The sequence below is a fragment of the Crocodylus porosus genome, unplaced genomic scaffold (assembly GCF_001723895.1).
Source record: "Crocodylus porosus isolate Cpor-Errol unplaced genomic scaffold, CroPor_comp1, whole genome shotgun sequence".
Taxonomy (NCBI): Eukaryota; Metazoa; Chordata; order Crocodylia; family Crocodylidae; genus Crocodylus; species Crocodylus porosus.
Genome location: NW_017728926.1, coordinates 17,432,543 through 17,452,194, shown reverse-complemented (window position 1 = coordinate 17,452,194; position 19,652 = coordinate 17,432,543). Strand labels below are relative to the sequence as shown.

The 19,652-nt window shown below is 42.5% G+C and overlaps 1 protein-coding gene across 2 annotated transcripts in view; it reads left to right on the top strand.

Moving 5' to 3' along the window:
* The window catches only part of LOC109314445 (arginine-glutamic acid dipeptide repeats protein-like), a 189,383-nt gene that overhangs the window by 68,073 nt on the left and 101,658 nt on the right, over window positions 1-19,652 (top strand). For both annotated transcript variants that reach the window (XM_019541625.1, XM_019541626.1), the window contains exon 3: window positions 5,644-5,714. In XM_019541625.1, the coding sequence (XP_019397170.1) occupies window positions 5,644-5,714 (71 nt within the window). The remainder of the gene's footprint in view (window positions 1-5,643; window positions 5,715-19,652) is intronic.

The window sequence follows — 19,652 nt, the reverse complement described above, 5'->3', positions numbered from 1 at the left end:
CCTGCAGGGTCGGCCCTTGACGCACACTCCACTGGCCTTCTCTGATTACTCAGGATAAGATAAACTTGTTCGTGCTCTTTAATCCAAGGAAGCACAGTGCAACGTGGATGTCCCAGGATGATGGGAAGAAGTACAGCTCCCTGATTATCCTTAGTAATCTAGGGAGAAAGCGTACTCATCTGTTGGAGCAAATAGTTAGAGTGTGGAATGATCCTGGCATTGTGGTCCCTTGCCAAACTATTCCTTTCCAACGCTGATGAATATTCCAAAATGATCAATAAGACTTTGCTGCCTAAATAAGGGGAAAAGCCCCTTCTTATTTATGAAGCATCTGGCAGGTGTGGGGGGCGAAGAAGAGGCACGTTCCAAATGAGTAGCTCGTATGTAGTTTGGGAATCTCATCCATAATAAGCTACTGACAAGTTTGACCTAGCAAAGTAGCGCCTTCCTCGCATGCTAGCTGCCATGACCACCATCCCAAGACTTAATTTACCAACACCGAACTAGTTTGCTTGTGAAGAATAGCAGTCGGATTTGGCGACCTTCCGTGTCATGATGACACCAAGTCTCTGCAGGGGTTCAGAGCCAGACCCAAGTGCCTGCACCGTGCTTATAATTCTCCTTGTATGAACGACTGTAACAGTCAGGGATCTCGGGAGTGCTTGACAACAGCTTGAAAATGGTGTCGGAAAAATTAACGGATGTCGGGAAAGGAATCGTGCAGGTTGCTGTCTGACCCCAGTCCCAGAATGCCGTAGTGTCCATTAAGCTAGTCTGTGTTGCGCTGTGAGTAAATCATGGACTTAAATGATACAACGTCGCACCACGAGATATTTGTCCAGAATACCAAGCAGTTAATTTGAGTAAGTGCAAAACTATGTACGTGCAGCAATTAATGTACCTTTAAGCTGGGATATCAGGGAGGTGTGAGCTTTTTCAGTCTGATGTTGTTAAATTGCTTTATGTAGAGCAAACAAACAAGATCCATGTAACACGCCATTGTAGACATGGCTATAATGATGGCTGGAAAAGCAGTGCGGTGCGTGACAGTTTACATGCTTGCTTCTCGGGGGGTGCTGTGACTCAATTGATTATGAAGTTTGCAGAAAGCTTTTAAATTTTGGTGTCATGTATGTGTGTTATTCATTACTAGGATTATGGGTCTTGCACTTTTCATTCATGGCCCTTTTATGGTCCATTACATAATCATATTTTGGGCTTTTAAAACTTGCGCTGCTGCCGCAGCTGTTCCTGTCAGTTTAGTAAATGCACCATTCGGTTTGGGAAACTTTGGAAATGCAAGTTGTATACCTGATGGCTAGAAACAACTCTGCATAGCTCCTTTGAGAGATTGAGGTCCATAATACAAGAACATATTTACACTTCTCTCTCCCTCTCCCTTTTTTTTAGAGTGGGTTTTAGTTTTGTTTGTTCTTGACCCAACAGATTGCCACCTCCTGTATGAATCTGCTTGCAGCACAGGAGGCTGGTCATGCTGAAACTTGCTGCTAATTTGTTTTGTTAAAAAAGGCTACTGGAAATGAGCAGTGGCAGACTTTTAAACATGCGTAGCTTGGCTAATTTTCCACAGCCACCTCCTCGGTGACATGAAGCATTTGCTGAACGTGCCGATTTTTAAATCATTTGGCTGCTAACCTCTTTGTGGAGTAGGCTGTAGGAGAGGGGGAGAGAGAGATTGTGTCACTTGCCCTCCCAACCACGTCTACCCCACTGCTATAATTTTAGGGCAGTGTTAAGGAGGCAGGTTTGATTTAATGCGACGGGTGTGGTTGTTCTCTCCTCTTCTGTCTTTTCCCTTTTATTATCCGAGTACAGTCCTCTCACTGCTAAGAGAGCTTGAAGCTCACGATGGCTGAATCCTGCTGGTTGCCTGCAACTTCAGTGGTGTGTCCTTGTAGTTGGGCTCTGGCCTCTTTTGTGGCATACGGCTACTCTGTTTTTTTGGAGTCATCTATAAGCTGACTTGCATTTTGATTTACAACCGGCGAACACCTGGTGAGAGACTGGGAGGGAAGGGGGGGAAGCAGCTGGATTGAAAGAGATTCTTTGGCCATTTTAAAACAAAAGCAAATCTTTTAGAAAATGCCAGAAGAGGCCAGGACTAAACTTGGCTATGAGAGGCAGCAAACATGACTGACACGCTCCACCATTAAGCCTCGCTGTGAGCACCTGGGGAATCCCTCACAATCCGGTGTGATAAAAGCACCGGTTCAAATCCAAGTAGATTTGCAGGCATTTCGTCAAACGGCTGCTTCCATTTTATTTTGTGAGGGTAAAAACGCATCTCAAACCTTTTACTTAACATTTGTGGATCTGAAACTGGCCATCGCCATTTTTTTAGCTAACAGAAATAGTTTGAGAGAACCTCTTTTTGGTTTGAGACTCGCACGTCAGATTCCAGTCCAAAATGTCAGCGTTCGAAACCCCTAAAATTAGGTGTTTATAATGGGAGTGTCGACTCAAAGCACAGCTATAATTTTCTTCTCACTTTATCTTATAAATGAGTCAAGAAGCTAGGTCAGAACAGGGCATTCTTTCAATTTCTGTTGTCAATTGGAGACGAGCTTGACTGATGCCGATAAAATTATGAATTCAGACTGCTCCAGATTCTAATCCCTCTGTGTTTTTATGACTCTTTCCATAAAATAAGCAATAGGTTTTGTAGCTCTTTTTTTAGAAAAAAATCCATTGTGCCAAGCTCATCTGACTTTATCAAATGCTGCCACAAAATGATTAACAGTCCAAGTCCTGATGGATAGAGACTGTTGTGATAAAGTAGCCTGCTTTACAAATAATAGTGTTGGGTGTAGGAATTTGACATATGGATTTACAGGCTTTGGATCAGTCAGTTGCCATGGTTACTTTATAAACACTCAGCAGGAAGTGATTTTTTGTTCTGTAACAAGGCATAAGCATTTAAGGAAACGGAGGAAGGCTGCTCCCCTCCGCCAGTCCAGATACAGGGCTATTCCTCGATGGGGGGCTATCGCTCGAAGGATTTAACCAGCCACCGTTGGTTTTGTTTGCTGCGCTGTTGATGCAGCCCATCCTTTCTCTTTGTTCTGCAAACCTAGGCTTCCATCTTCCTTGAGTGGATTTAATTTTTCATGCAGATTCAAACACAGCATTTAGGAAAGAAGAAGAGTGTCTTAGAAAGGAAGAAAATGATCTGTCCATAACTTGAAGGCTTAAAGGGGTTTGATTTTGCTTTTAATCTGAATAACACTTCTCAGATAAAACTGCCCAGGGTCCTGGACACCTGAGCTGTCACTGTGGCCGGAGGTTGTTATAGGTAGCCCTCTGACCATCCAAGCGGTAGAGTTGTTTGATACCAAACAAGTCCTTTAGGGATGTGGGCTGCTATGAGTGGCACTTGCCAGTTTGGAAGTTACTTGCAGTGCATAAGGGAAGGTGACTCTGTGTGTTTAATCCTTCATGGGTTTGGATGCAACCCTGAATTGCAACCTCTTGGAGTCAGGGGTCTTTTCCACTTTAGATGAAATACTGCTGTTGTACTCAGGGCTCGGGAGGTTAAGGAGCCTACTTCTTGCCTTCTGTAGCTGAGCTGAGCATGCAGTTCAGCTTCTGCTCATTGTGCTTTAGTGCTTGACGAATTGGTGGAGGTTAATTTCCAGCATGCCCTGGAAAGCAGCCACTGCTATCACTGTCCCCTTCCTGCCCTGCGTCTCTTCCCCTGCCCTCCAACCCACAACCAAAAAAGGTTGATTTTCATCAGACAGGTTTTGCCTAGATTGAATCATGTGTCTGGGCCTGGTAGAGCTGACGGGAAATGTGTTAACCTCATGTAACACTTCCTTTCTCAACTGGTGCTTTTTTAAAAATTGGCTTTTGATATGTAGGGGAGGGAGCGGTTCTCCCCCTAGGCCCATGTGTAATCTGCCTGGAAATGTTGAGTGGTGGTCTGGACACCAAAGTTTTGGGAATATTTAGGGTATTCATGGGAAAAATGGTTGGTTAGTCAGTGGAAAATTCCCTATTACCACAGTTTGAGCGAGATGATAAAACTGGGCTCCTCACCACTTTCAGTCCTGGAATATACCCCAAAAGTAGTAGAGACTCTTAAAACCTGGCATCCATCGTCTTTCAGCTTAGATGATTATGTTCTAGCTACTTAGACCATGTGTAGGCAAGCTTTTCTGGCTGGAGTAACTCCCCCTGGATGAGATGTGGGCGGGCAGGCGCTAGGTCCTGACCAGTGTTGCTTCTGGTCTCTGCAGCAGTGGGAGGAGAGGCAGCCGCCGAAGTCCTCCAAAGCAAAACATCTGCCGGTTGAATCCAGTGGCTCTGTGGACTGAATCCCATAGGTTGACGATCCCTGACTTAGACGCTTCCTGCAGCTGCAGTTTAGAAATGCTTCTATAGGATGCTGTTGACCTTTGTCCCACCCTCCTCCAAAGTCACTGCATTTCATTGGGAAGAGAAGGAATTCCTCAGTACCACTTGGTTATTTAGAAACCAGTAGTATTTACGAAACCCCGTGTCCTTCAGGAAGAATGGCACTGCATCACTCTGAAATATGTATTATTTCAATTTATGGCAATCTACCCCCAACCCAGCTATTGGTTAAGCACATGAACTAAATAGAGAGATTGCTTTTTTTTCTTGTATTTTTCTTTTACAGTTATTAGCTTTTGAAGGCAATAGAAAAAACACTGCTTTTATCTTTCAGCACCTGAGGTTTTTGGGCGGTTTTTTTTATATAAGACCTACCTTTTTTTTTTTTGTAGAAGTGCATGCAATTTTGTGGAGAGTGATAGATAGGGCAGCTGATGTGTATAGCATATTCCAGCATCTGAGCAAGTAGTTATCAATGGGAGTATAAATGAAAAGAGCATAGTGACTTTCCATGAAATATTTGCTTGGCTTTGGGAACAATATCTCTGCTTTCTAGCAAGCTGTGTGGATTTTCCCATTTCTAAAGTCATTACCATTAATCAGGCAGTTCTTTCTCCATTCAGCGCTGTACTTTTTTCCCCTCAGTCAATGCTTTTGCTGTGATTCTTGCCAGGATTGTGTGTGTAACACAGCAGACCTCATTTTACAGCAACCTTTTAAAGTCCAGTTGTTAAAAGCAAACACAAATAATTACTCAGACACTGTCATGTCAAACGTAATTTGAGGAAGGTCTGCTCTTCCCTGCGGAAATCTAATTTAGTTTACTGCATTCCAGCTATGATTGGTTGTCTTGGTTTTCTTTACAATTAGAAAAGAAAATACGCTTGTGTTAGGTTTTTAATAGTGGGTGAACCACAAGGGATTCGCTTAGTTCCCTGCCTTGTGTTGGTCTGGTTCATAGGTTATGACCCGGTCATTATACTAGCTAGATTCCAAACAGTCTTATATGAGTTCATTTGTTTTCCTAACAAAGTGTCCATTCAAATCAAAGTTAATTTTTATGCAACTATTTCTTTACTTATCATAATAAAGCATCTAGCTTCTATTTTTAGATGAAGCTTGAAATAAATTACATGTTATGCTAATGAGCATTATGGGGTTTTTTTCCCTCCCGGTCTAAGCTGTTTTCCATAGAACCTGTTTTGTATTCTTGCTTTAAAGCACAGAAGTTTAATTGCCATTATTTTAAAATCTTTCTTTTTAAAGATTGCGTGTACATTGAAAGTCGCCGGCCGAACACCCCATACTTCATCTGCAGCATTCAAGACTTCAAACTGGTAAGCAATACTTCTTGTGATTTCCTGCCCCCCCCACCTCTGCCTATAGTCTTTCATTTCTCTTAATTCTTCCTTGATGAAACTTCTAGCAACTGCTTTGTCACTCCTGAGGCAATAAGCTGCCCTGGTGCAAGCAGAGCCAGCTGGTTGCTTGTGGCATACAGAATTGAAATCATAGACATGGGGTTGTCAACCAGGGATATGTGTACCCCTGGGGGTACTTGGGAAGCTCCCAGGGGGTATGCGGTAGCGGCACGGAGAAGCGGAGGGCACTCCCTGTTCTGCCACCGGCACTTCGAGTTTTGCCCCCCACCTCCCTCGTCGATCGGCTGCCACGGACTCCCTGCTTCTTGACCAGCCGCCAGGGGTACACCAACCAAAACAGGTTGAAAACCCCTGTCGTAGATCATTTCACCAAAACTGTATTCTAATCGTCATAGCTACCTACTTAGTATTGCCTACTGGAAGCTACTGTTTTTGGCTAAAAACCTGAATTGGATAGTGCCTAGATATTGCAATATGCCGTTGGGTTCCATGTAACTAAGGTGCTAAAGATGGAGATGTGCAGGCTATTGAGTGTTGCCTGAGTGTTGCTTTTTGGGAGCCTGTCAAACTACTTTGTTATTGACTGACTGTCACTTGAGGACTTAACCCCATCTTTAAAAAAAAAAACAAAAACAAAAAACTTGCTTGAATCCTGTTTCAGTGCTTTCCATCCTTAAATGAATCTTGCGTTCATGGGCACATGTTGGAGAACAGTTGGAAGCTTGAGAGAGAATATTTTCCATACATAAATTATGTGCTTGAAATAAGGTTAAGTCCCAATATAAGTCATTAGTAGGCTACACATTTTTATTACAGTGAGAATACTGATGGAAACTTCCAAGTGCCTTGCCTAGATGTTACAAGGGTGGTGTCTAGATTTTGTCCCTTCCTTGCAACCGCCAAGACGCACTGTGTACAGTGAACTTAAGAGAGAATGAGGTCCTTAACTGAGGATCTTTTTTGGTTGCTTATGTGTTACAAATGTTTGTATCATTAAAAGTTAAAATAATAAATAATTACCGGCACAGGGTGACACATTTAGTTTAGATTACCCACCATCTGTTTCCATTAAAGGTTTCCTTTCCTTTTCCTGATTCCTTCCACCCTCCCCCCCCACCCCCCCGCTTCTTCTGGTTAATTTTGCAAGGCTGTAGAGCAGGAGAACATGTTCTTTCCTTTCCCCTGTCACACTGATAGCTTCAATATTGATGTCCATGTGATATTTTTTTTCTTGCCTGGAGTTCTCCATTATTTACAGTACTCATCTTTTTAGGTAATTTTCACAACTTGGCATCTCTGAAACCTGGCAGTTGCCTGCTTCCTGAACAAGTTTTTGTTGTTGCTTTCACATTTGCTTCTTTTGCTGTGATCTCTAACAAGTATAATGCTGTTACACCATGAAAAAAAACTTGAGTGGAGGGGAAAAAAATGTGAATGTTGGCTTTTATCTACCAGTTCTAATAATGCGTTAAGCCCCATTTGTACAATTTTTGCACATTAGCAGGTGCCTTCATGTTTGAACAGAATCTCTCATGAAATGCTGAATTACAATGTGATAGTTGCCATTCTGGGCAGAAGTTCCTGCTGAGTTACAGTAATTGCTCAGGGTATTAACAGCAATAAAAGCTGAAGCTTCTGTTGTCAGTAGTGGTCTAGTACAACATATTAAAGCTGTCTGCAAAACAATGTGGGAAGCAGAGTGCAATATGTTTTGATACCTTTTTTTTTTTTTTTTTTTAAATCTCACATAGTGTTGTGTCTTATTCTTCCTCTTCCTCTTCCTACTCGCAGAGTATATAATGATATCAATTCTCGTGATCTGTGTATGGAAAGAATATAGCTTATGTATGCTTATCCTCCTATTCACAGACTCTTTAATTCCCCTGATGAGTGTGTCACTAAAGTCACAGGCATAATGATCTTCTAAAAAAGAAACCTGATGTTGGTTTGACTAACAGAATGGATTTGCATTACGTTTGCCAAGGTTGGTGTGACTGATGTGGAGGAAAGGGTAAGAGGTACAGGGGAAAGGATACTTAATCTCTTTTTCCCCATGTCAGATTCTAGCAAGAAAACACAATCTTGTTTTGCACTCAGTAAAGCAATGCCGAGTGAAGCGGGGAATCAAAAATCAACAGCTTTGAAATGTCACCAGCTAATTAAGTATGTTATCTTCTTGGTTATCATAAAATAAAAGTGGGTTTGGCTGCACAGTTAGGTTATTCATTTAGTAACTATCCCTTTCAACTAAGTGTTCATTGTACAGTCCAGGCATAGGACTCTTTCCAGTTTCTTTTGCTGCAAGAAGGGATGGGAAAAAGAGGGAGCTTTGTGTTTTACCACCAGCGATAAAGTGACTGCTTTAAGATGGCAAAGCAGGTTGGAGACAGCTGAGCATGGATTTCATAGCTAGACTTTCGGTTTAGCACTGAGCCAGTTAGGTTAGCTAGTTATCTGCAGGCCATTATGTACTCATGAAATGTACCCAGGAGTTTAAATTAGGCTCTGACCTTCATCTCAGCTCTCAATTCATCACTGAATCGTTCACAGTACTACACAGTCTGACACCCAGCAATTTCAGTCAAATATCCAAACCTTTCCCCACATCAAAAATAGAAAGAAAAATGGAGGGGAGGGGAGGAGTGGGAAAACTACCCCAAAGAAGAGTTCAGATGTAATCTTGAATTGGTTGACATCTTAATTTAACAGACTTTTTCCCCCTTTCACTTTAATAAACTTTTTATCAGAATGACTGATGGCGTAATTAAAACTTTTCTGCTGTTTCACCTCTGCTAATATTGGAGTGAATTAGCAAGAGACGCATAGGATGAGACTCAGCTTGATAGATTTGTAGGGACTGAGCTGCTGATACCACCTTCGGAAGTGATAAGCTTGCATGGCAAGTGCTAGAAATTATTTTGGAACAGCATCTAGTCTCCTCTCCAGATTGCACTGCTTAGAAGAAAGAAACCAGCGTCATCCTCTTTACGTGCTCTTTCCATCTCTCCTTGTCATAGCATGCATAACAGTATGTTTTCTCACATTACTATATTACACTTACACTACAAGTCCCTGTTTTAACACATCAGTTCTGCTAAACGAGATACTAGAGGAACAGCTCTTTTCATTTCCTGAAGCACAATTACATCTCACCAATGGCCATTAAATTCCAGTGATAAAGCTTTAGCTGCTACTGTTGTTCTCTTTGTAAAATGTCTCTACTGCTATCCTGTTTATGATTTTTTGCTTCATTTGGAGAACAGCACTGAATAAAGAGTTGTTTTAGTCTCTTCGTGAACTACTTCTCAAGAGATAGGATAAAATGGGGTAGTAGTAATAAGTTGTGTGCGTGTGGGGGGAGCGGATGGGACATTGGTGTTTTGGTTTCCTGGAAGCTGCACCCATGGTAGGAACCAGCTGTGGCGTGGGGGTACAGGGGAGAGAAACACCCAGGGACCAAAGGTCCTGCCCCAACTCGGGGAGGATAGTATGGCCTAGCAGGTCAAGATGGGGCTGCCTCAGGGGATTGGATTTCCCAGCGTACTGTTTAAAGGCTTCTCACTTGAGATGTGGAGTGAACATTTCAAGCTTATTCTTCTTTTGTACCTAAAACTCAAGCCAGGACTAGAGGTTGTAGGTGATGGGAGTCAGAGGCGCTCACAAAGTGATTTGGCAATTCTAGTAAGACTGTCGAGCAGCGTTTTGGATCATATTTGTGCTCTTCTGTTTCTGGCATTCCTGTGCTGCCTGTCACCTTCAGTATTCACGGATGCATAAAAATAACCCTTTTGAGTTGTGAAATAAAGCATCATGTACAACATGGTCCAGGGTGGGCAAAATATGGCCCACCAACTGATTATATTCGTCCCACAGGTGAGTGGCTGCAAAGTCATGGGATCCAGCACGTGGGGAGCTGGTGGCTCCAGCTGCTGATGGGCAGGCGCCTACATCCCAGCCCTGTCCGTAGCTTAGACCAGCTTCCAACACACACCTGCGTCCTGCTGGGCAGGCCACCTCCCTCTCGCTGATGCAGCTGCCTGGAACCTGCTGGCAGCGTCCACAGCTGATGCCAGTGCCCACCTGGTGCTGCTTCTGGCACGTGGCAGGAGCTGGTGTAAGGTGTGGACAGGGCCAGGACTTAGTGGATTGGGGCATGCAGGGATGGTTTGGGTGGGGAGTGGGGAGAGAGGAACGGTTTGGGCAGGCCCAGAGGCGACGCTGGTGGTGGCGGTGGGGAGGAGCTGCAGGACGGACCTGATGTGGCTTCCAGGCGGCTGCAGCGGTTGGGGGGCGGAGGGGGGTGGCTGTGCGCACTGCCAAGTTCTGCTTTTTCCTGGCACCTAGCAGCAACTTCTGCCTATCTGCTGCCACCTCTGCATCTGGACTGCCAAAGGTAGGCAGCAGCTGCAGCCCCTCCTCGAGGATAGACTGTGCTGGCAGGGCTTCGGCCAAGCTGCCTCTGCTAAAGCTGCCGCCCACCCACTGCAGCTCCCCTCCTGCCTGCGGCTCCATCCCACATAGGGAGTTTTGGTGAGCTGTTGAGGGAGGGTTGTTGACCCAGCCTGCTACAACTTCGCAAAACTCCCTATGTGGTCCACTGGCCCAAATAATTGCCCTGGTCTAAAGGTAACCGTATCATTTTTAGAGCAATATGTGAAATCCTGGCCTTATCCAAGGCAAAACTTGCACTGACTTCAGTGGCATCAGGATTTCATTCTTTTTTAGAGCAGTAGCTGTTTAAGCTTTGAAGAATGCAACTTGTATCTGTAACTTGGGAATACTAGTACTAGCCGTCTCCATTTTTTTTTTTAATTCGCTTCTAAATGTACACAACCAATAGAATATCTTTGCTTATGTTAAATAGCTGCTTAACGTGGAAATAGCTCGGCTGCTTTCAATGGGGCTACTTTCAGGGGATCAGAAAGTCAGTACAAGTACAAGAATTTGACTCTGTCCCTGTGTGGTGGATGTACAGTAATTTTTAAAAGTGAACTTGTAGTTGGGGATCACCGTAAATCATGCTGGAAGTGCGCCCTGCAGCTTCTCCTTTAATGTTTTTCACTTTGCTGGTTGCCCTCCCTGCACCTGATTGGCAGAGGGGTCCCACCAGCTGGGCTGTTTGCTGCTGATTATTGCTGGGGAAGTGAAAATTGGGGCATATGTAAAACCTCTGCCAATTTGGGGGGGCACCGTGCAGGGGATTGGGATCCCTACTTATAGTAGACAGACCCTTCGATTCAGTAGTCATGGTATTTTCTTTTGCAGTCTGTTTTAAATTAATTTATGCAGTCTTTGATTGATGCTGGATGTTCTAGTCTTAACTCAGGACATTACCTTCCTTTTACGGTATGCTGCAGTTAAGATGACAGAGGATGGACCTAGAATATTATCATATGGCTGCAGTGAGAGGTAAAAGTGTACATTAATATTTGCTGTAGCTATGATACTGTAAAGCTAGCTATCCTCTGTTACTCCTAGCTAATAGCATAGCACAGTTACCGCAAAGGCTGAATATACATTTGGTGGGAGCAGACATGAGTGAACATTTCTATCCCAGGCTAGTCCCATTTGGAACTAAGTTTTGATGTGTAATGATAGTAAGTATAATGCCTTGATCTACTGCGAACTAGATTAAGTAGGAGCCATTGCATTTTTGGGAATCGGTGCCAGTAAGTAAGTAGTAGTGATGATGGCTTTTATATTCTCTTGGTGTTTCTGTAACACAGGTTGTCCCTCTAGGAATTGCACTGCCTGTTACCAGTATGTTCAGGCATCATTCATGGTTTCAGGTGTTCAGGAAAGAATCAAGGTAAGCTGTAAGCTAAGGTGGAAGAGTGGGTTTGGGATAGAGGACGGAAACAGTATATTAGACTATTTCACAAACCCCATACTAGCATGTTTGTTCATTACAAACATGTCTTAAAATCTTGAAAAATGGAAATGCATAACACTCTTTCCTCTCTGTACTTGGATAAATATGCATTGATTTGGTGTTGAAGGGCTGCTTGTGAATGCCAGGCTGCTGGCACTGAAGTGTTTATCTTTCATGTAGGGAAAGAAGCAAAAAGCATGACATAAATTTTACATACTGGTTTTAAGCTTAAGGTTTTTTTTTGTGTTTTTTTTTTTTTTTTTTTTTTTTTTTTTTTTTATCTACTGGTTTTGGCATCAGGCCATAATGTTCCCTTTCCAATAATCCTTTGTGCCTCTTTCATGGGGTCTTTACTTTTTTACCTACTGCAAACAACTCGTTTAGGACTCTTCTGTTCCTGAGAGCCTTTTAAAAAATGTAGTGTGGAGGGTGTTTCATCTTTGGGAAATATTAGATGTCACAGAAGAACACCCTCTTCTCACTTAGCAACGTGCGTGAGAGCATTTATAGCCAGAGAAGAACCAAGAACAATTTCTGTCCTCCCTAGATGCTCTTTACTTTTCTTGAAAACTTGAAGTACCTTAGGGTTACACATGGCTCATGGGCATATGGAAGATTAACATTCAGACTGGCTTCATAGAGTGCCCTCTTGGCTTTCTGTGCATTAAACTAAAGTTGTGGTCAAGGAGTCCAAGCCCTGAAGATTCACAGCTCTGTCCTGCCCCATTCTTCTTCCAGTTTAGATCTAACATACATCCTAAATGAGAAACAACAGACTGGATCCTGGGGATCTTCATTTTTTTTTCTCAGTGTTTTCTTCTTTCTTCGTATCTTTCTAAAGGCCTGACTCAGCTGCTGAGTTTTGACTTCGTCTGGAGTTGCGAGCATGTAGCGCTTAAGAAAACGAGACTCTTAATATTGTGCACACAGTAATATTGTGTAATTCCACGTGGCTCAGAATCACGTCTTCAGCTCAGCGTGTGGAAATGAAGGGGTTGGCGTGGCAGTGGCAAACGCATTTACCTTGCAGAAGTGGAAAATCTGGCTGTAGTTATGCTGTAGTTTAGATTCCCTGACGCCTTGTTGTGGTCTTGTGTTATATTTTTAGGATGGCTGTGGTCTTGGGATTCAGTTTAATGGCTGGATTTTACAAAATTGGTTCAACATCTGAGATTTGTGTTATCCTCTCCTATTATGCACACTTGTGTCTTCTATAGATGCTGACTCCACAAATTCTTTTGCAAGAAAAGCTTAGATGTGTGTATATTTATCTTAAACTGAAAGACTCTGTGGTGCATCTTAACACAAGAACACTTGTGGGGGAAAAATGTAGTTCTGTTTGCACACAAGTTTGCCATAAAAGGGCATTTGAGGGGGAGAAAGGCAATCCCTTCCAAAAGAAAGAAAGAAAATTCCTCCTGTATGAAATGCTACACATTTTTCTTATGACCCAAGTAAAGATTTGGGGGTTGAAAGAGAGACCAGGGAGTGTTTTTTTTGAAGGGTAATGCTTTAAATCTTTTATCTTATTTACACTGTTCTGAACCTTACTCAAAAAGACCACTGGTAGCCAGAAGCTGAGAGCAAGTGAAAACTCGCACTTGCACATTTTAGTTGCCGGTTGCCTGCTGAGAGCTTCAAGTGCTAGGTTAAAAACCCAGCTGCAATAGTGTAGGAGACTTTTAACTCCTGAAGTCTGGAGAATTTAAAGATGGGAAGGAGGGGCAGAAAGAATATTTGAAAGAAGTTGCTTTTATTCCTTGTTGCCATGTATTTTCAGAAGGCAGATGAACAAATGTACTGGGCTAGTCAGTGCTGTGTACTATGGTCAGGTACCTTTTCCCACCATCGTAGCAAATGTCCTTTCCCCACCAGACAGTATTCTTTCTCTGCATAGTCTAGAGTGTTTTACTGAGTTTTCCATATCTGTGATGCTCACTAACTAGGATTTGCTGAACTGGTTGTAAATTTTACCCATTACATTGATCTCGGCAAACTTTTTGTCTTTGCATTAATTCTGTGCAACTGAGTCCCTGGGATTGATTACCAATATTTCTCGGTGAGCAGCACAGTGTTCTGTTTACTGGAGATTTAAATGTAAAGATGATTGGTAGTCCTCTCAGAAGCCATCTCAACTGTGTTTGAAAGGGATTCTATAGGAAGCCCGTAAATCTTGTGGCAGTTGACACAACGCAGCATAAAGGTAACTTTATTGATTGTTCTTTGAAGTCGAGGAGTGCTGCCAAACCCATTTTAGCCTGATCTGAACCAGATCCAGTTGGCAAAGCTTCTACCATGCGCTGAGATCTAATAAATTCCACAGGCGCGCACAGATCTAATACAGTGTAATGATAGAGCTGCTGGAGAAAAAAATTGATTGCAGGGTTCCAGACAATATCATTAACTTTTCTTGCTATAATACACCAGATGTCTTCACTAATAGACTATTTTTTGTTAATTTAGCTTTTATAGGAGAGCATTGATTGCATCATAATTTAAGTTTCTCGATGTAAGTGTTCAGGTATAAATTTAGCATGGGCATGTGTGCGCACGCTAATGACGGCATAAACGTCCAGGTGTTAAGAACGTACACATGTTCACTTGCAAATATGCGAGCTGAAATTAGATTTATAGTGCAAGAACCTATAACTTTTGAATTAATAACTAATAAGCGGATCTAGTGAATGTTGTCTTTTGAAGACTAGTCGGGGAGTGGGGAGAAGGAAGCCAAAAGATAGGAATGGAAAATATTTCGTATGAATCCCTTCTTGATTGGACAAGGATGATTTTTTCCAGCTGCTTGCAATACCAGGTTGTTTAAATACAAATTACATGGCAGCAAAACAGACGTCTTCTCCAAAGCAAAAAGATGTGCGGCGCTGTAAAACGGGCTTCAAGTGAACATTTGTTTTCTTTGTAATGGAATGTGCTGCTGTACCGCAGTGTGTAGTTCATTTTTGTTGCACCTGTGTTTCTCTCCATTAGAAGAACAAGATGCCCTTGTATGCAAGTTGGATCCTTTACAGTACCCATTCTTAGCCAGTACGTTTGGTGTACTCTCAAGGCAGCAGTTCTGCTGGAGTGACACAGCACAGAAATGTAAGAATGCAGAGCACTGCTGCGGTGGCTCACTAGCTATTGCATTTATGTTAATTTTGCTGGCGTGTTTTCTGTTGTTGAGGATTGCACCGTTGAAACGTTAAATTGAAAGGGTAGTTCTTTGGAATAGGCTGCCATCTTCTCCACCCTTCCCCCCCCTCCCCAACTCTCTTCTTAAATTACTAAAGTGGCCACAGCACCTGTAAATGATTTGCTTGTGAAGAGTAATTTCTGCCTGGTGGGGGGGAGGGTGGGTCCATTTATAAAGGGCATAGTTGCATACTGTAAATGCTTTCCTTGTTTGCTTTGTTGCACAGATGTGGAATTGATTGGACACTACAGATTTAAAACCCAAGCAGCCCTTGTCCTTTATTCGCAGGGTTGTGAGAGATGCTTGTGTGTGTACATAAGTAACTTACTGGGTTATTTTGTACAGAGACTACCGCCAGAGCTCGTCTCTTAGTTTTATTTTGTGCCAGCCCTTTTTGTTGTGTTGGCTATGTTTTGGGCCTTCGGGGCTGAGGAAGTGGTGCGTGGACTTTTGGTTAAGTATAAAGTTATGACTGACCTTAAGTCTACACTCTCAGTTGGTTGTTGTTTTTTATTCTTTCCCTCTTATTTACTGCCTCTTGAAAAACACCGATGGTATTAAACCCCAGCTAGCTATTGAGTTTTTTTGCCAAAAATGTAATCAAAACAAGAAAGTACCCATTGAAACAACTGAGGAACGCGGAGTTGTAAGCAGTCGTTTATGAGCATGGATTAGGCACGGATTACGAGCATGGATATGTGGCATCAACTTTGTTCTTTTCTCTTCTACTTGCATCTTTTTTTACCTTGGGAGAAAAAACATTTATTTTCTTGCACGTTGGAGTGCACCTTGGATATCGTGGGATGAAGCTCTCTAGATGCTGCTCTTGGCACGCAACAGTAATGCCACTAGATAACAGGTATTGCTTGGTAGATAAATAGTAAGGGAAAGCACTGGAATATGTCACTGTGCTGTTGTGGTGTTAATTAATGCCTCTTAGTAATAAGTAAATACAAGGGAGGCAAAAGAGGAACAAAGTGGGTTGTGAAAAATGAAGGTGGGTTAATGGTTCATTTGAAGTGCGGAGGTCATTTTGCTGGTTTTCTACACGCAATTTTAAGGCCTACCAGCTTTTAGGTTTCTTTGCTCATATAATTTAAGGGAAGGCAATTCATGCTGGAATGCTCCGTAAAATATATCCCATTTTCACATGTAACCACTTTTCTGAGACTTTCTCTTGCTCTAAGGATATATTATTGAGGATATTTACTTTAAGGGCTGCCTCCTGCACTGCCATCTGCTCCTTTTAACTTAATCCTATAACACTCTGTAGTCAAACTCAATTTATGATGATACAGTTGTTTCTACAGCGATGCTGCTGTCATAAATGCCACATTTATAATTTCCTTTTAGGACCCAGAACAAAAAGGGGGTTTGTGTTGTTTTGTTTTCTTACCTTCTACCATACTCAAGTTCGTATTCAGCAGAGCTAATCCTAGTGGGGTGCGGGGCTCAGGGCAAATCAGCCTGTGTGGGGCACCCTTAACCCCTGCAAAGGGGTTGGGGGGCGGAGGTCTCCGTGCTTCTTCCACGGCACGGGGCTGAGCAACCAGCTCCAGGAGGGACCCGTTGGAGGGGCCACAGCTGCTCTGCCTGGCTCCACGGGGCCCCCCCAAAGTGTGGGGCCCAAGGCAGTTGCCCCGATTCATCGTACCCTAGGTACGGCTCAGATATTCAGAAAACTTACCTAAATATATTCTGGCACTACAGCCTTATTAATGCAAACTACGTACACACTGGAGCAGTGTCACTAGGCTTACTCTTGTGCTGTTTGAACCCTAGTTGGAGCGTGTGCCTTTTTGAATTTTTTTTCTACAAAATTAAGGATCTGTACTTTTGCCACTTTGGAATAAATAGTGGGGAAGTCCAGTGTCTCTTCCTACCGCTCATCAGAACCCTTGGAGCCTGAAGGCCTCGTCGTCTGTCTTGTCTCTCTTTTCTGGGGAAGCGAGCCCGGTTTCTCAGCGTCCCATAAACTTCCCGTAATAATAGTCCCTTCTCCTAACTGGAAGTCCAGGCCTTGTCAAGAAGAGGTCAAATCGTGTTAGATTTAATTCTGACTCCTTTTTCTCTTCTGAAATACAAGAGGGAGGATAGGATTTCGAATCTCTTAAGAGTGGGTCTAGGATTAGCTCTGCCAATAGTATTTCCCTTCCTACTGTCTACCTCTGTATTTTCCCTCCATAGGATCTGAGAAAAGAGCTCAGATTCTTTCTCAGCATTAAGGCCTCCATGTTGAAATCCTCTCCTGTTTTCCTTCAGATCAGGCCGTTCAGAGGGGTAGCTGGTTAGGGCACCAGTTGTCTCCACCAGTTGGTTGTCTCTTAGTACTGGGGTTTCCTAAACAGTTTTTGGTAGGCAGTCTCCAGGAGTATAGATCTCACTGTAGCAACCACAGGCAAATGCAATATATGTTTGTGGCATTTTTCTTTTAATGCTGTCTCAGATGAAGCAGACAGACCTGAATTACTGCTATTCAGGCAAATGCCATCCACAAATTTTTGGTAATAATACCATTAACTTCTGGATGGCATTTCCTCCCTGATCACATTAAATTAAATACAGTTAAACCTGCCTTGATGAACATATCTGCACCAGTATTTGAGTTGGAAATCCAACATGAGACTATACTAACTTTGTTCCCTTTCCTCACCCCCGCAAAAAAGGAAAAAAATGATGTTAGCAGAGTATTTTTTAGCTGCCTGCTTTGGGATGTAGGAATTAGCATTGTGCCTGCGAGTCATGGCCCGTCTACTCCAGTATTATGTCCTCTCCGGGGCATGACTCGCGTGCTTCAAGGAGTAGTTTAAGAAAAGGCTGCAATGACAGTTCTGGGATCACTTGGCTACAGGGAAAATTTCTTCCTAACCCTGCCTAATGAGAGGTTGATATATCTATACGGCCACAACAGCAGTAATAGCATTGTAAAATATACATGCTAGTTAATAAGTATATGCTTTTAATACGCAAAACATTTGTATTGGTGTGTCCAGTGATGGTCCCTTTGTCCAGTTTAGGTGTCTAATGTAATGAAGGGCTTTGGTTGCCTTAAAGTAAGAGAGAGAAAGTGTGCATGTGTGTGTGCGCAGACGTGTGTGTGTTTCTGTAAAATCTGGTAGCAAAAATCAGCATTGGTTGGGGGGGTGGGGAGAGAGAAACCGTCATATGCAGGTATGGTTCCTCTCCAAAGCAATAAAGCATAGCTAACCACCTAGCAGAGCCTTTTATTTACATGCATCCTGAATCTAAAAGAATGGATTAATTAAAAAAAAGACAACAAAGAAATATATCACGTAAACATACAAAAAAGCGAGTGGAGGCATCCAGGAAATGAAAGAAGAAGTACACCTGCTTTCAGCCACACAACTTACAAATTAGGGTGTTTTTGTTCTTTACTTGCGTTTGTGGGATATTGAGAAGAAAACGAGAAGATTTTGGAAAATGTCAAAAAATTGCTATTATTGATGGCCAAAAAACAGAAGCATAGCTGGTGGGCTGACTACTGAGGCATATGTGACTACTGCATGTGTTAATGAATCTGAAGAAAAGAGATCCTGCAAATCTGCCTTTTAACAGTATGATTCATGGCTTTTCTTTAGTCTGAAATTCCAGTTTGATGAACGAGCCTAAATTTGCTTTTTAAGGTTTTCCTTTTATTCTTACCAAAAAAAATTTAGAAACACCCAGCAAATGGATTTTAGCAGCATGCTGCTGATTTATCATGTTTTGATTTGATTTGGTGTCCTATTTAAAATGCTAATGGGCTACACTTTGAATCTGAGCATCAGAGAGAAACTTGCAGTGCTTTTAAAACATAAAAAAGTGGTGCATTTGCCATACAAAAGAAAACATTATTAGTTGTGATGCAGTTGCCCTTTGTGCCTGTATGTTTACTTGATTGAAGCATCTTGACTGTGATGCTTTCTCCTTGAAGCCTGATTTGAATGGAGTATACAGCTGGATTGCCCCAGGGCCCTGTAACAATTTATAGTCTGGAAGGAAAGGCAGAAGTGCATAAAAAGACAGTTGTGAAATGCCGCTAGTGCCCTGTAATAGAAAATCTGTGTATGATGACCTTGGCTATAAGGGCCTGTGGGATCATTTTGCTGTGATCCAAAGGGTTATAAAATGGAAAGAATTGTATCTTACCTGGGAGGGGAAAAAAATTAAAGGAAATCTGGCTTTCTGAACTATACAAGTCCATTCCTCCTCCCTCTTTCCCCATTTTAGCTGTAATGTAAAATACTGGATCACGGTTCTTATCTGAATACTTTTATGATAGATGATGCTTTTGCATGCAGATTTCCTTGGAGGGAGAAGGCAGGGAGGTATACTCACAAACACGTATTCATTTAACAGCCTCTTTCTGCCTGCAGATGAATTGACCCTCTGTTCCTGTACTGCACCAAAATAAACGCGTGGCTAATTTTCTCTGGCCAGTTGTGAAGCTGCTTGACCTTTCCAGTTTGGTGTGGAAAAAATGCTGGTTTCCCCCAGATTTGATAAAAATAAATAAGATTTTCCCCCTTCCCCTCAGCCTGCTCTTGGCTGTATTCTCTTTTATTTCTAAAACGGTTGCTACAGCAGATGTCCCAGGATTGGCACGATTACCACCCTCATCAAGGATAAGTCTGCTATTAAGATACTGCACAGACTTGTTAATAAAAGAGATGAATGGACGAGCCATTTGAAGCAGCATTAAATTATTTAGAATAAAAAATTTAGTCTGCAAATGAGGATTGACTGCTACCTTTAATGTGAGGCGCTTGAAATGCAGCCGTGGTTACTGAGGGGCAAGCAGGGAAAAAAAATCGCCGTGAAGATATTTTTT